We start from the raw sequence: 16,017 nt of genomic DNA, 5'->3' as shown, positions 1-16,017 counted from the left end.
TGAGGTGCTGATAAATTTTGGTTTCTGAGGCTGATAACTCTGATGAACTTATCCTTTGCAGCAGATGTAATTCTTGGTCTTCCCTTCCTGTTGTGGGCACAATGGGCTCACCAGAGTTGATGTGCAAATCCAAATTAGAGGTGTGATGAACGAGCTCAGAGAATCAATACAGTTCAAGCACACACGTAGTGTTCCAGCATAAGAATCCATTTTAATGAAATGCAGGTGGGTTTTTATACACCCCTGGTATAAAGGGCTTTATGCCAACAAGCAAGAAACTGTTTTGTGGGATTCAGAGATAGTTGTGTCTAAGTGTCTGGTTTGATTTAGAATCTCATGGACTTGGAATGTGTGGGGGAAATTTTCTGTGCAAAAGTGCTTCGTGATAGATTTAGAGCAGAAAATGGATCCTGATTTCCCACACTGCAATTGTTCTCATGGAATCCAGTCTCATTTTAGCAATTGATAGTTTTCATGACTCCACTTGAGGATCCCTTCAAGTTTCTAGCAATTTTTCAGATTGACAGATATTCATAACTGAAAGTAATGATGGACTGTCATTTCTCGTTACTTTTAAGTAGTTCTTGCCATATTCTGGCTGACTACAGTTGTGAAATAGGGCTCAGCACTGTATGTACCAACACTTCCTCACTATTTCTGAACACCAGTATACAAATAAACTCTTAACAAGGCATACCAGTTCTTGGAAACCATTCTAGGTGACTACCTGAAGAACCTGCTTAGGAAAATGCCAAGGGGGTGTAAAGCTGTTATCAGAGTGTTTCTTTACTCCTTGTTTTTATATGTGACTTTTCGTGGTTTTGTTGCCTTTAGCCTGAATCTAAAATGTTCATATTCCAATAAGAACAAGGAAAACCATTGTATAAACATGTCCAAGAAAATCCCATTATCTAGGAAGAAGTAATTTTTCTTATGGGAATTTGTCACTAGGAAAATGGTGCTGTATCTGGGGCCACAATATAATATGTCTAGACTCACAGAGCAGAGGTATATATTTGTGAGTGTTAATGGTTTTTTTCACCTTTGAGTGTTACTTTAAGGGGTTGTCTCACCTACTTAAAAAGGATATCCAAGATTTTGTGAAAAGCAAAAAATGTCCCTAAGCACTAACAGGCAGATAGTTTCTACTTACCTGCCTGTTGTGCCCGGCACTATTCTTCGCCGACACAGAGTGGTCACCGACCACTCCTCCTAGCGATTAAGCTGATGTCACGTTGACAGGCTGGCAGATTCTTTTCTGTCCTATGGCGATGATGCAGGACTTCTGACGTCATTCTGATTGACAGCTGGCTCCCCCAGTTAGGCAGTGGGGATTCAGATGTCAATCAGAATGACTTTGGCAGTCAACAGAGTGGAGCGCAAAAGAAGCCATCCCTCTGTCAATGTGACTTCAGCAGCGGCAGCTAAATCGCCAGCAGGAGCGGTCGGTCACTGCTCCATGCCCGCGAAGAATGGCATCTGGCCCAACAGGCAGGTAGGTAGGTGTTTTTCACAGAGTCCAAGATATCCCCTTTAAGAGGGGAAAAAGTGAAAAGTGCTTTATTTGGAATAATAATTTTCTCCTTCAAACTTTGCTTTTGTCAAAGAATGCTCCCTTTGCGGCAATTACAGCATTGCAGACCTTTGGCATTCTGGCAGTTAATTTGCTGAGGTAATCTGGAGAAATTTCACCCCATGCTTCCAGAAGCCCCTCCCACAAGTTGGTTTGGCTTGATGGGCACTTGTTGCGCACCATTCGGTCAAGCTGCTCTCACAACAGCTCAATGGGGTTGAGATCTGGTGACTGCGCTGACCACTCCATTACAGATAGAAAACCAGCTGCCTGCTTCTTCCCTAAATAGTTCTTGCATAATATGGAGGTGTGCTTTGGGTCATTGTCTTGTTCTAGGATGAAATTGGCTCCAATCAAGCGCTGTCCACAGGGTATGGCATGGTGTTGCAAAATGGAGTGATAGCCTTCCTTATTCAATATCCCTTTTACCTTGTACAGATCTCCCACTTTACCAGCACCAAAGCAACCCCAGACCATCACATTACCTTCACCATGCTTGACAGATGGCGTCAAACATTCTTCCAGCATCTTTGCAGTTGTTTTCCATCTCACAAATGTTCTTCTGTGTGATCCAAACACCTCAAACTTCGATTCGTTTGTCCATAACACTTTTTCCAATCTTCCGTCTTTCTGTCCAATATCTGTTTTTTTGCCCATATTAATCTTTTCCTTTTATTAGCCAGTCTCAGATATGGCTTTTTCTTTGCCACTCTGCCCTGAAGGCCAGCATCCCGGAGTCGCCTCTTCACTGTAGATGTTGACACTTATATTTTGCGTGTACTATTTAATGAAGCAGGCAGTTGAGGACCTGTGAGGCATCGATTTCTCAAACTACAGACACTAATGTACTTGTTTTGTTGCTCAGTTGTGCAGCGGGGCCTCCCACTTTTCTTTCTCCTCTAGTTAGAGCCCATTTGTGCTCTCCTCTGAAGGGAGCAATACACACCGTTGTAGGAAATCTTTAGTTTCTTGGCAATTTATTGCATGGAATAGTCTTCATTTCTAACAAGAATAGACTGTCGAGTTTCACATGAAAGTTCTTTTTTACTGGCCATTTTGAGAGTTTAATGGAACCAACAAATGTAATGCTCCAGATTCTCAACTAGCTCTAAGGAAGATCAGGTTTATAGGTTCTCTAATCAGCCAAACTGTTTTCAGCTGTGCTAACATACTTGCACAAGGGTTTTCAAGGGTATTCTAACCATCCATTAGCTTTCTTACACAGTTAACAAACACAAAGTACCATAAGAACACTGGAGTGATGGTTGTTGGAAATGGGCCTCTGTATACCTATGAAGATATTGCATTACAAACCAGAAGTCTGCAGCTAGAATAGTCACTTACCACATTAACAATGTATAGAGTGTATTTCTGAATCATTTAATGTTAGCTTCATAGGAAAAAAAATTACTTTTCTTTCAAAAATAAGGACATTTCTAAGTGACCCTAAACTTTTGAACAGTAGTGTAGGTAGACATGTAAGACACACTGCAGAGACCTGCAGGAAACGTGGCCATGCCCCATCAAAAGGGCCTCTAATCATCTCTCATTTATTTAAATGTCAGCGACTGCCTATGGTAGTAAAACCATGATATAACATGGTCTGTGAGACCAATTCCAATTTGTAAATATTGCCTTTGTTAAGGGTGCAGCACGGCTTGGGGAGACTATCACTGTTATAAATAATAAATCCGTTATATTAAAAAGTATCACAAAATTCCAATCTTTCTACTTTGTGTCTCACGATTTAAAGATTTCATTTTGCTTTAAGTGAATGGAAACATTCCTACCTACGCTCAAAGGCTAGAAAACTGACCTGATTGCTTTCAGCTAAAATGTTTTTACTCAGAGAAAGATGTTACGAATGGCAAGAAGTTGAATCACCAAGTATGTTAGCAATCTGCAAAACCTTTCATTGTACAATGACTGTCCTGACTGGGTGGCGCATGATTTGATATTCTCATGTTGGTCTTTGGATTACAGGTGTGCCGTAATTTTGAGCTTGTTGGATTAGTAAATTTGGATCAACTGGAGCAGATGAAAGATAAAACTGAGACTTCAAGCAGTGATGAAGAAGAAAGCGCAAACAAGAATGGAGGTTGGTGGCTGTTTACCTACACGCAGCAGTGTTAACTGTATTCTTAGGAAGCTTGCAGATCAAGTTAAATGGGTTGTCTCATCATGACATTTCCTGCTCATAGGCCTGCTTGAACCTCCCTTTAAGAGCCACAACTATAGGGCTGCTCTATAAAGAGGCTGCTTCTGACTTGAGCTGTTCTTGTATTTTAATGTTCTTCAACTAAATAGCCACAATGAAATGACTGCCTTGCTAGAGCTGTTGGCTTGGTGGAGTGCAGCCAAAGAAATCAGCTGACAAGAAACTCCTTTAACCTCCTATCAGCAATAATTGGTTCGGCAGAAACACTACTTGCATTAAATAAGGGCTTGAGGTTGATACATCTAATTGCTTACTATGTAAATCACCTTGAAAATTTGCAACATTTTTGCACATTACAAAGTTGCACAAAAAGTTTAAATTTTTGGCGTTTTCATGCCAGTTCTGAAGGACAGGAGAGTTGCAATGCCCTACTCCCTAATCCATTATGAGACGTGGTGTACATTATGCCAGGAATCTTACTCGACCACCAATGCCACTTAATGGATCAGTCTCCTCTTATTCCTCCGTTCCTTTTCATTAAGACTGTCATGTGCAATGCCAGTCTTAATGAATCAGGTCTTTTACCTTTTGTGCTCCTTGTAGTTTGTCCTGGTTGTTGTTTGATCTAAAAATGTGGCTACCTGTTTTCCTCTAGTTATTGAAATTATTTTGGCTACAGACGTTATTTATCCTCCTCTTGAAGTACATGGAGCTGGTGTATGGAGTGCATCTCAAGAGCTGAGGCTACTCCATACAAGGCAGATGTTGACTGTGTTATAACCTTCTTCTAGCAGTAGCGATTGGAGCTAGCTCTGAACACTGCTATTTAATCACTTCAAGGAAATTAGTTTTGACATACGTACTGTACATAATGAAATGAAAAAGTATTACAATATGTAGTACAAGCTATAGATGATCTCAAGTTCAAGTCTCGCGGTAGGGGTAAAGAAACATATAAAGAGTAGTTAAACAAATATATATTAATGAAATTTAAAAAAAACAAATAAAAGAATAAATTATCCCTTTTAAAAATCCAAACATAAATTAAAAAGCATATTTGGTATAATGTCCACAAAGGCCAATCTATCAAAATACAAAGTTGTTCAACCTGTAATGTAAAGAACGTAAAGAAACAAAAATAGAATTGCTGTTTGTTGGACTCAGCAACTCCCAAAAAATAGCAATAAAAAGCAATCAAAACATATTAACATATTTTCCCAAAAATAGTATTAATAAAAAGTGTAGTTTGTCACGCCAAAAACTAGCCCCCATACAAGTTCATTGATAGAAAATTAAAAAGTTATCTGTTTCAAGAAATTACACAAGGTGACATAAACCAAATTATTTTTACAAAATTCTGAATTTTTTTAGGGAACAGTGAAATATAACAAAACTGTATAAGTTTGGTGTTCTCATCATTGTACTGACCTGCGGAATGTAAAAATGCTATAAAAATGAAACGTAATAAATAATGTCAGAATTCCATGTTTTTGACATTTCATCCAACTTGGATTTTTTCCCATTTCCCAGTACGTTATATGGCACAGCAAATAGTGTAATTCCTAACGACATCTCGTCCCATAAAAAACAATAACGACGGAAAAATAATACAGTTATGCCCCTTTGAAGAAAGGGTGGAAAAAACAAAAGCACAAAAACAAAATGGCATATACTTAAAAGGGTTAAAGTAGATCCGTCAGGTCATCTCTGCTGCTCCATCTGAGAGCTGCATAGAATAAAGCCAGAGCCCAGTGATATACTGTATGTTTGCATTATTGGGTGCAGTGTTTTGGAGTGTAAATCTTGCCAGAAGTCAGCCTGCAAGTTCTACTTCTTGTAAGTAAACGAGCTGCTTGACAGCTGTCCTTACATGTTTGTACAAGGGCATGATTTGGTTTTGAGCACTATAATAATATTCTTTATTTAGGACTATTATTGTAGCTAAATAAAAGTTAGAAAACAAGTAAAATGACATATATTCAAAACAAAGATGGATCCCTGCCCATAAGAGCTTTCAATATACTCTACCTACGACCATAGTACCGCAATAATTTGAAAACAGGTTCTATTAAAGTTTAGTAAAATTATATATAATAAAATAGTACATATTAGCCATACTGTAGCTCATTATTTAGGCACAATTATCAAGCAAAATAGTATGAAGAATCAGAGATTTAGTAGGGCAATATAATAAATGCACTCAACAATATGACATGGCCGGAATTCCTTCATGTGAAGCTCGGTGTGTGCTTTATTCATACATAAAACTTGTACAAAACAAGCGAGTTAGTCTGTGCTGTGAAATTGTCAGAACAACTGACCTTTATTGTGCACTTTCTTTGACCAGCTCTATTCTTTGTAACTGTACTAGGGAACCCATTTTAACCTTCGTCTTGTATGCTAGACATGTTTCTGACATGTTGGCATCAACAGTGGGAAAAGAAATATAGGTTTCTCAAATGTATAAACAGAATGGTGACTACATTGGACAGGTCATTATATGAGAAATAGAATGGTGACTACATTGGACAGGTCATTATATGAGAAATAGAATGGTGACTACATTGGACAGGTCATTATATGAGAAATAAACAGAGTGGTGACTACATTGGACATGTCATTATATGAGAAATAAACAGAGTGGTGACTACATTGGACCGGTCATTATATGAGAAATAAACAGAATGGTGACTACATTGGACCGGTCATTATATGAGAAAAAAACAGAATGGTGACTACATTGGACCGGTCATTATATGAGAAATAGAATGGTGACTACATTGGACAGGTCATTATATGAGAAATAAACAGAATGGTGACTACATTGGACAGGTCATTATATGAGAAATAAACAGAATGGTGACTACATTGGACAGGTCGTCATATGAGAAATAAACAGAATGGTGACTACATTGGACAGGTCATTATATGAGAAATAAACAGAATGGTGACTACATTGGACAGGTCATTATATGAGAAATAAACAGAATGGTGACTACATTGGACAGGTCGTCATATGAGAAATAAACAGAATGGTGACTACATTGGACATGTCATTATATGAGAAATAGAATGGTGACTACATTGGACAGGTCATTATATGAGAAATAAACAGAATGGTTTCTTATATTGGACAGGTAATTATGTGAGAAATAAACAGAATGGTGACTACATTGGACACGTCATTATATGGGAAATAAACAGAATGGTGACTACATTGGACAGTCCGTCATATGAGAAATAAACAGAATGGTGACTACATTGGAAGGTCATTATATGAGAAATAAACAGAATGGTGACTACATTGGACACGTCATTATATGAGAAATAAACAGAGTGGTGACTACATTGGACAGGTCATTATATGAGAAATAAACAGAGTGGTGACTACATTGGACCGGTCATTATATGAGAAATAAACAGAATGGTGACTACATTGGAAGGTCATTATATGAGAAATAAACAGAGTGGTGACTACATTGGACACGTCATTATATGAGAAATAAACAGAGTGGTGACTACATTGGACAGGTCATTATATGAGAAATAAACAGAGTGGTGACTACATTGGACACGTCATTATATGAGAAATAAACAGAGTGGTGACTACATTGGACACGTCATTATATGAGAAATAAACAGAGTGGTGACTACATTGGACAGGTCATTATATGAGAAATAAACAGAGTGGTGACTACATTGGACCGGTCATTATATGAGAAATAAACAGAGTGGTGACTACATTGGACCGGTCATTATATGAGAAATAAACAGAATGGTGACTACATTGGAAGGTCATTATATGAGAAATAAACAGAATGGTGACTACATTGGACACGTCATTATATGAGAAATAAACAGAGTGGTGACTACATTGGACAGGTCATTATATGAGAAATAAACAGAGTGGTGACTACATTGGACACGTCATTATATGAGAAATAAACAGAATGGTGACTACATTGGACACGTCATTATATGAGAAATAAACAGAGTGGTGACTACATTGGACACGTCATTATATGAGAAATAAACAGAGTGGTGACTACATTGGACACGTCATTATATGAGAAATAAACAGAGTGGTGACTACATTGGACACGTCATTATATGAGAAATAAACAGAGTGGTGACTACATTGGACACGTCATTATATGAGAAATAAACAGAGTGGTGACTACATTGGACACATCATTATATGAGAAATAAACAGAGTGGTGACTACATTGGACACGTCATTATATGAGAAATAAACAGAGTGGTGACTACATTGGACACGTCATTATATGAGAAATAAACAGAGTGGTTACTACATTGGACAGGTCGCCATATGAGAAATAAACAGAATGGTGACTAAATTGGACATGTAATTATATGAGAAATAAACAGAAGGGTGAAGACATTGGACATGTGATATGAGAAATAAACAGAACGGTCACTACATTGAACAGGTCGTTATACGAGGTAATAACAAGTATAATGGCAAAGTAATGTCCCAGTTCACCATATTTAAAACTATAGACTCCTCCTGTCTATTACCATGAGTCCCATGTGACTGATCAACTATAATTACAGGCCAGAAGAACTGGGTCACAGCATCACATTTAGTTATCATAACAATATCAATAAATAATAGTAATATAATGCTTGAGGCTATAGCTCACAAATACCAGCTAAAAAATGTGATGAATGTTTTTTATTCTGTCACTCCTGCAGAATTGTCTGACATCAAGACTACTGTTCAGGAAAAGCGCTTTCCATGTGAATTCTGTGGGAGGACATTTACGCTTAACACTGAATGGGAACGGCATGTTTTAAGACACGGCATGTAAGTCAGATATTAGGACTTGTCACACATCTACACAATAAACACATACACATGATGGACAATGAATTACTGCAGGTCACATTTGTGACGCGTTGTAGCTTTAATTGTCTGATCACGCCAGATTTTATTTATGCATGTCAACATAAATTTAGGCTGTTACTCAAGGTTCATTTATTATGCTTACTCAGTGTCAGACTGGGATGCATAGGGCCCACCAGTGACAGTGATTCTGAGGGCCTACGTTCTATCTATTCAGAATGCCCATTTAGATTTAGCTTTGATTTATCATTGATCTACATCAAGCAGCTCCCAATATCCCTAAATTAAGCTTGTTTTCTATGTTATGCAGGTATTTAATAAATCCATAAATCTCATTCTAAATGGGAGCAGAATGTGACTGGCTGAAAATATGCAATGGTTATTACTTTTAGGTGCTTTGTAGGCTACATTGCGCCAGCTACATCTAAGGTTTTTACATTCAGCAAAATGACATTGTCGGATGAGGCAGTGCCGTGATTTACTTTCCTTCTGTCACTATAACAAGACAGAAAAGTGGAAATTATGATGTTAACCTAGACAAACAAAATAACAGAACAGGTGGTGACTACTATGTTACATCAATAGCAATAAACCTGGCACTCAGGATAGTTTGAACGTATAACCGATTTATTTGGCAATCCACAAATTAACGTTTTGGTCTGTTTAGACATTCATCAGAACTGACTGCCGTGTGGGAACTGTCAGAGCAGCGCTGACAATTGTGATCCGAATTGCTGTAGAAAGGTGCCTTTTAGTTCTGATGAATATCTAAACAGATCGAAAAGGTTAACTTGTGGATTGCCAAATAAATCTGTTATACGTTCAAACTATCCTGAGAGTCAGGTTTATTGCTACTATTGGATTACGGGTTGGAACCCTATTTAGTCACTAGAGTCGCTCAACCAGGAGTGCCGTGTACCCCTTTTCTACTATGTTGCATCATTGATTTTTTTTTGTAATTTCATCCAGTAGTTTTACTCCCCATGGACTAGTCATTTATCCTTAGAGGAAGCAGGACCCAAAGTGCACATTGCTTTTAGCTTTTATTCCTGCCCTACACTAATCATACAGATCAGTGCCAGGCAGGAATTAGGAGAGAAATCTGCGGCCATGAGTTCTCTTTGTGATGTGAAGCTGAAAGTAATGTTCACATGACATTCAGCTTCTTCTTCTTCCCTGTAGTGATCATGCAGATCAATGCCAGGTAGGCAGAGTGAGAACTGTCAGGTCATTACTATTCACAATGATCAGGGACTGTTCTTCATAACCCCTTCTGCTTGATCATTAAGAAAACTTGTCAGAGGCATCTGGCAATGCTGTGATTCCCCTGACTACAAACTACGAACATTTATTCACCTTTATGTTCACATGTGGTATTTCAACTTCCTTTTACCTGGCCTATCTCAAACACATACAACATTGTAATGGAGCTGAAATGTCACTTGTGAACATGAAGGTGAATAAATATACAGTATACATGGTGTCCACGTGATTTTACATGGTGTAAGGTACCCAGGATAGCAGTGAAACCCTAACCTCCAGCTTCTTCTCTATGTTTCTATGCAGTGCAGCCTCCCCTAAATCCCTAGCTTGACTTCTAAGCTTTTGAATGGAGTTACAACAGCTTGGTAGCTCAGTTGTAATTGCAAAATAGGAGTGAAGGGGACAATAGCAACTTAATAATGACAAAAGCAGAGGAAGCTGAGAGCTGTGAATTTGTTAAAAAGCTGCCACCCTGCTCTTTAGAAGATGGGAGCTGGTGGGTGGCACCACCTAACTTCTTATACAGCTATTGACACTCACAAATGCCTATGAGCAACTTCATATATAGTGCAGCCAGTGGAGGTGGAACCCTCTTCTGGTTCAAAGGACCACCGAAGAAGCTGAGTCTGAGCCTCTACTTGCTATAGCGCTTACATTGTCATCACTGTCCCCATTATGACTTACAGTCTAAATTCACTATCATTATGCCTTGGAGCAGATGGTGAATTATTTTTACTAATAGATGCAATAATTCAATTACAATAATATTGAATTTAAGAAAAGATTAATGATAAGTTCATACAATTTGGCTACGGGATCCAACTTTGTAACTCACATTAATTGAACTCTTCAAACGTAAGCTTGCAATTACTCTATTGCCTACATTTCTAAAATGTCCAAATATTCATTCAATAATTTGATCCATTTCCTTTATTTAAAAAATAATTGAATAATGAAAGGTTTTACATATTTGTAATATACTTTAAGGCCGATTCATTAAGTCTGGAGTTGCGCACGCTATACTTAATGAAGGGGCTCGTGCCTAATTCATTAAAAGAAACATTCTGGTTAATTAATTAGGCACTTCTGTTAATTGGTGTGCTCTGCCTCCAGAAATGTTCACCAGTGAGGGACTGGAGGACATTTCTGGAGTAAGGAAAATGACACAACTGGTGTAATGGTTCTTGACTTTCATGGGCAGGAGTAGCCATGCCCAATGCAACCCACACTACGTCCATATTGGCGAACCTGGTTGAAACTGGCATTTAAACACCAAATGTCACAATATTTTTGACCAACTTGAGTGTTCCCAATATTTCAATTTAATAAGGTTTTTTTCTGCCAGTATTCTGGTTTAAATACCTTAATGAATCACCCACTTTGTGTTTCACCATTTGCAAGTTCTTTTTCTGCTTTTTGTGAATCCATTTATTCATTTACTGTACATTTCGAAGCTTAAAACTGGTCCTGACATAGTCATCATCTGACAGGTTTTATACTTTATCCGTTGAGGCCCTGTTCACATCAATTTTTTGTACATTAGTCTGATGAAAGCCAAAGTTTTCACCTGATTGTGTCCGGTTGGTATACATCAGTAAAAAAATGTAGTACTCTATTCCATCCCGTAAAAAACATATACTGTATAGTAAACATTTGTTAACATGGAATTCTACTGGTAAAGGGTGGATCTATATAGCTTCTGTCACAGGCGTGCATTGAATATAGAAGTCATGAGACTTTTAATAGGTTTTCATTACTTATCCGTCAAACAGATGCTATCATAGCCTATGGTGATCGAAGCCTCTAATTAGTGCCTAAACTCTGGCATCCATCATGCATAGACAATAATGTCATGAAAAGCTATTTAAACGTCATTACGTGTCCAATAAATAGATGTCATTGTGGTTGATTGGTAGCATGCCACTCTCTGGCGTATATGTAAAACAGTTACAAAAAAACAAGATGTGAACAAAGCCTAAGAGCTATCAGTCAGAAACTGAAGATTGCATAAAATATGATCAAAATAAAACAATCAGAATGTAAACTGAACAAGCCTCACATCTCTTTAGGAAGTAATTGCCTGAAATCCTCTAGTGTACAGTGTACACATTCTCTGACATATTCATGTTGTAATATACACATATACATATTTATATACAGCATTCCTGGTAGCTGAGTGCCCAAATTGGGTCCCAATCAATAAGATCAGAAAAAAATGAACTGCGCACTACAATTTTCACAAAATAGTGATGTTTATTTATTCAAGCAATCCAAAGTGCTAGCGCTTCATAGAAAGGGTCACCGTACCTGTGAGGGTGGCGCTTGTCAGTATTTGTAATCTAGCATATGTTTCCAGGAATTCTTTTATTTCTAGAAGACATGAGTCGTCTCACTCATTTACAAATAATTCTCAGGAACATTATATTGTCTGGTAGCAAATGATATCTGAATGTTTAAAGCTCCATATCTTGTTTTATGACTTACAGTGAACATATTTTATCTGTTATTTTTGCCTTATTATGCTATTTGATTTTATTTCCAGAACTGCTGGTGGAAACCAGGAAAGCCTGGACATCAGATCAACCCCCCAAAATATGGAGGACACCTATAGCAACATGAAACATGTGGATGAAAGAACAATAGATGCTTCCCAACAAACTAGAACCTCATGTTTTAAAAATTTTATGGTGACCAAAAAAGAATAACTACATCTGGAGACGTCACTAGGACTTGCTGAAACACTGAACAATTTGTTACCGAACCCAGAAAGCTGCTTTTAGGACTTGAAAATTCTGTTTTTCTTTTTGTTTTTATGCCAAGCACTGGTACTATTGCAGGTGTTTGTAAATAGTTAACATTCTTTAATTTAAAGAAGGAACCCAGTACGGAGAAATCACTACCCATCTTGTTTGTTCATACTTTTTTTTTTTTTTACGTTACTAACACAGGACGAAGTGATGCAAGACTCTGGCACAGGACTTTCTTGTAGGAATGACTAATATGAAATGACAAAGAAAATCTTACTGTTTTGGGACATCTTTTTAATACGAGTTTTCTATACTGTTGCAACAGTTCTAAAGACAATGGGGTTACAGTTTTCCTAGTTTACTGCAGTAGTCACCAAAATTCCTAGTACCTCAAGAGAAAAAAATGTTTCAAGGGAATTCTCAGCATTTACCCAGGTTGCTTTTCCACGCGGATGAATGTCCAGGAGGCTAATGGGAACGGAGAGCAAAAATAACTGAATGCTTGCAAATAGTCAAGATGTGTTTCTTGATACTCTTTTCATGAGCTTTGTCTTAAAATACTGTGACTTTTTTAATATATATATATGTAAATTATAAAATGGAAAAAAAATAACAAAAAAAGTAAATGACTAGGAATCTGTTTGTCAATTTTCCTTTTTTGTAGGAAATGGTAGGTTATTCCAGTCCGTTTTCACGCTGACTGTTTCGCAGACCTGCTGAGCCATTTCCTTTTAGTACTTTAATAAATAAAACCGCACAATTCTGAGATGACCAATGGAAATTTGTGCTGTAACATGGCGTTTTTATGAACTTGTAGCCATTTACACAAGCTTCCCTGATACTTAAGCTACTACACATTTCTTTCAAATGGTCTAGTACATTTCAAGCCTTTGTTTTAGGCCTTTAATGTTCTAGAGATAAAGCCAGAATTATTGAAGAATAAATGTTTTGTTCTTGCTGATAAGATACCAAAAAATAATTTGCTGTGACACAAGTCTTCTAACCCTAGATATATACAGCACATACATGTTAAATGAAATTTCTGAACTTACCCGACACGACCCATCAATACGTACAATTTCTTTATGATCGATTTTATGTAAAATGTAGATTTCTTTCCCTTGTAATATACAGTATGTTGCACTTTTTCTTAGAAATTTTTGAAGTTTTGTTTTTTTATATATATATGTATTATTATTATTATTATTGTTATACTTCCAATTTAAGTAATGTTCATCCAACTGTTAGCATGGAACTCATTTTTGAGTTGCTGTAATATAATCCCCTACCTCATTCCTTTCTCTGTGAACGGTAAGCATTTCATGTTTACCCCGCTGGATCTTTGTAAAACAAATGTAATGTTTTGGAAAGTTGGCATAAAATCATTATATATGGAATATATAGTGCATCATTTTTTGTCCAGCTTTCAAAATAAACAATTTATACTTGAGAACCACAACAATATTGTACTTAGTAGGAAAATTGAAAACGTTGTAGATATGTCTGACGACGGAATGAAAAGTGGTGTTAATCGCAGCAATCAATCCGATTCTACAATTTTTCTAGCACAGTTTTGAAAATCTTAAATGACCACAAAGTTTTATTTTGCACTTGCTTTCTAAACTATTCATTTAACTGTGGCTTAAAGGGGTTGTGCATAAAGAGGAAAAAAAGGTTTCTTCCTTAAACAGTTCCAAATTTGTTCATGCGTTACATTTGGTATTGCAGCACTGCTCCTCTACAATGAGTTGGAATAGCTGCAATGCCAAAAATGACCTGTGGATAGATGTGCACTGTGTTTGGAAGAAAGCAGCCATGAATGCATGACAACCTCACTATTCTTTAGAAAATGTTTTTATTAGGTAAACTTGTGTAAATTTATGTGTTGTGTAGCGCAAGTTCAAGAAAATTATTGCTGTCTTCCTCAGCTTCCAGTGCCGCTCCAGTCCCCTTCTTACTCACATGACTGAAATTCCATCTTGCCGGATCACGCTAGGGTTTATGTGTGAGCTAGAAGTTGCTTATACTCGTAACCTTCCATTGGCTCACATTGTAAAAGCAGCTTCCGGCTAACATATATACCCCAGTGTTATATGGCGAGTCGAAATTTGAGTCACATGAGTGAGAAGAGGAACGGAGCAGCGCTGGAAACTGGTGAAAACGGAGATTGACAAGTATTTTATTGCACTTATACAACACACAATACAAGAATTTAGGCAGGTAAAGCTAATAAATAATTTCTTGGGAGTGCTTCTTTAAGGGAGATCCTTGGCTGAATGACTTTATATTGAGGAAGCCAGGGCCTTATTAAAGCTGTTTGTATCTAACAAAGGTTATCTCGCAACTGGACATTTTGCAAAGTAACTTGAAGTTTCCTTAGTTTCATGGGAAAACTGTTTCACCATTTATGTCCTTCTTCTCATCCAGTTCCCGGCTGCACTTTCAGAAATGTTACTGTGCCATAAGGGGTTTCTGATTTCAAGCAGCAATTTCCAAACAACTTGTTATTGTATGAGAAATTTTCTTTCAACACTGAAACTTGTAAATGCTAATTGGCCTTTTTTCAAACTCCTTGTACCTGTTGTACAAATGGAGAAGTTACCAAAAATGAGTTGTGATGTATGTTAATCACTACTTTATTTTTTAAGTAACCTGTAAATATTGTAATCCATTGCAGTTTGCTTTGCTAACCTCTTAATTAAACAATGGGACCATTATCCTTTTCAACAATTTGTCATTTTCTTTCTTGTCTTAGTTTCTTCAATATTTATAGCATATACTTTGTATACGCAGATCAGTCAGAACATCAAAACCACTTGCCTAATATTGCGTACATCTTCTTTGTGCCACTAAAACAGCTATTTCCCATCAAACCATGGACTCCACAATACCCCTGAAGATTTTATATTCTATCTGAAAGCAAGACATTAACAGCAGATTATATAAAGGGTTTTTCCACATTCAGGAAAGTGGATCCCAAAGCTTTAAAATAGCAAACAGTGCAAGTGCTCACCCACCTTTAGTCCAGCACTGACTTCCCCCTACTCGGGTCTCGCTGTTTTAGCTGTAGAACTGATGTCACTTTGACAGCATGCATCACCACTGTAGCTAATCAATACAGAGGAGTGATCCACAATTCCAGTTGAGAGGTGTAAGAAGCTTGTTGATTCCAGTTATTTATTTCAAACGGTGTGGAACTAAATTTTAAGTTGAGGGTGCCAACAATTTTGTCCGTCCTTTTTTGTTTTATTGTGAAATGATGTCTAATTTGCCCCTTTTCTCTGTTTTCTTGTCATGTTCCAATACACACAAAGGAAATAAACATCTGTATAACAAAACATGTGTAATTGCAATAATTTTGTTGGATAAATACTTCATTTTCTGGAACAATTTCAAGGGTGCCAACACT

General features: G+C 37.2%; 1 protein-coding gene across 2 annotated transcripts in view; it reads left to right on the top strand.

Annotated features, from left to right (window-relative positions):
- ZNF462 (zinc finger protein 462) overlaps positions 1 to 15,340 on the top strand; it is a 137,537-nt gene extending 122,197 nt beyond the window's left edge. Inside the window, exons 11-13 of one of the 2 annotated variants that reach the window (XM_077249319.1) lie at positions 3,557 to 3,671; positions 8,448 to 8,559; positions 12,404 to 15,340. In XM_077249319.1, coding sequence (XP_077105434.1) covers positions 3,557 to 3,671; positions 8,448 to 8,559; positions 12,404 to 12,566 — 390 coding nt within the window. In that variant the 3' untranslated portion in view covers positions 12,567 to 15,340. The remainder of the gene's footprint in view (positions 1 to 3,556; positions 3,672 to 8,447; positions 8,560 to 12,403) is intronic. The other variant, XM_077249320.1, reaches the window with a different exon arrangement.
- Positions 15,341 to 16,017: the final 677 nt, after the last annotated feature.

The sequence above is a fragment of the Ranitomeya variabilis genome, chromosome 1, assembly GCF_051348905.1.
Source record: "Ranitomeya variabilis isolate aRanVar5 chromosome 1, aRanVar5.hap1, whole genome shotgun sequence".
In the NCBI taxonomy this organism is placed as follows: domain Eukaryota; kingdom Metazoa; phylum Chordata; class Amphibia; order Anura; family Dendrobatidae; genus Ranitomeya; species Ranitomeya variabilis.
Note: the sequence above shows the minus strand (reverse complement) of the source record. Positions and strands in the feature narration are given on the sequence as shown.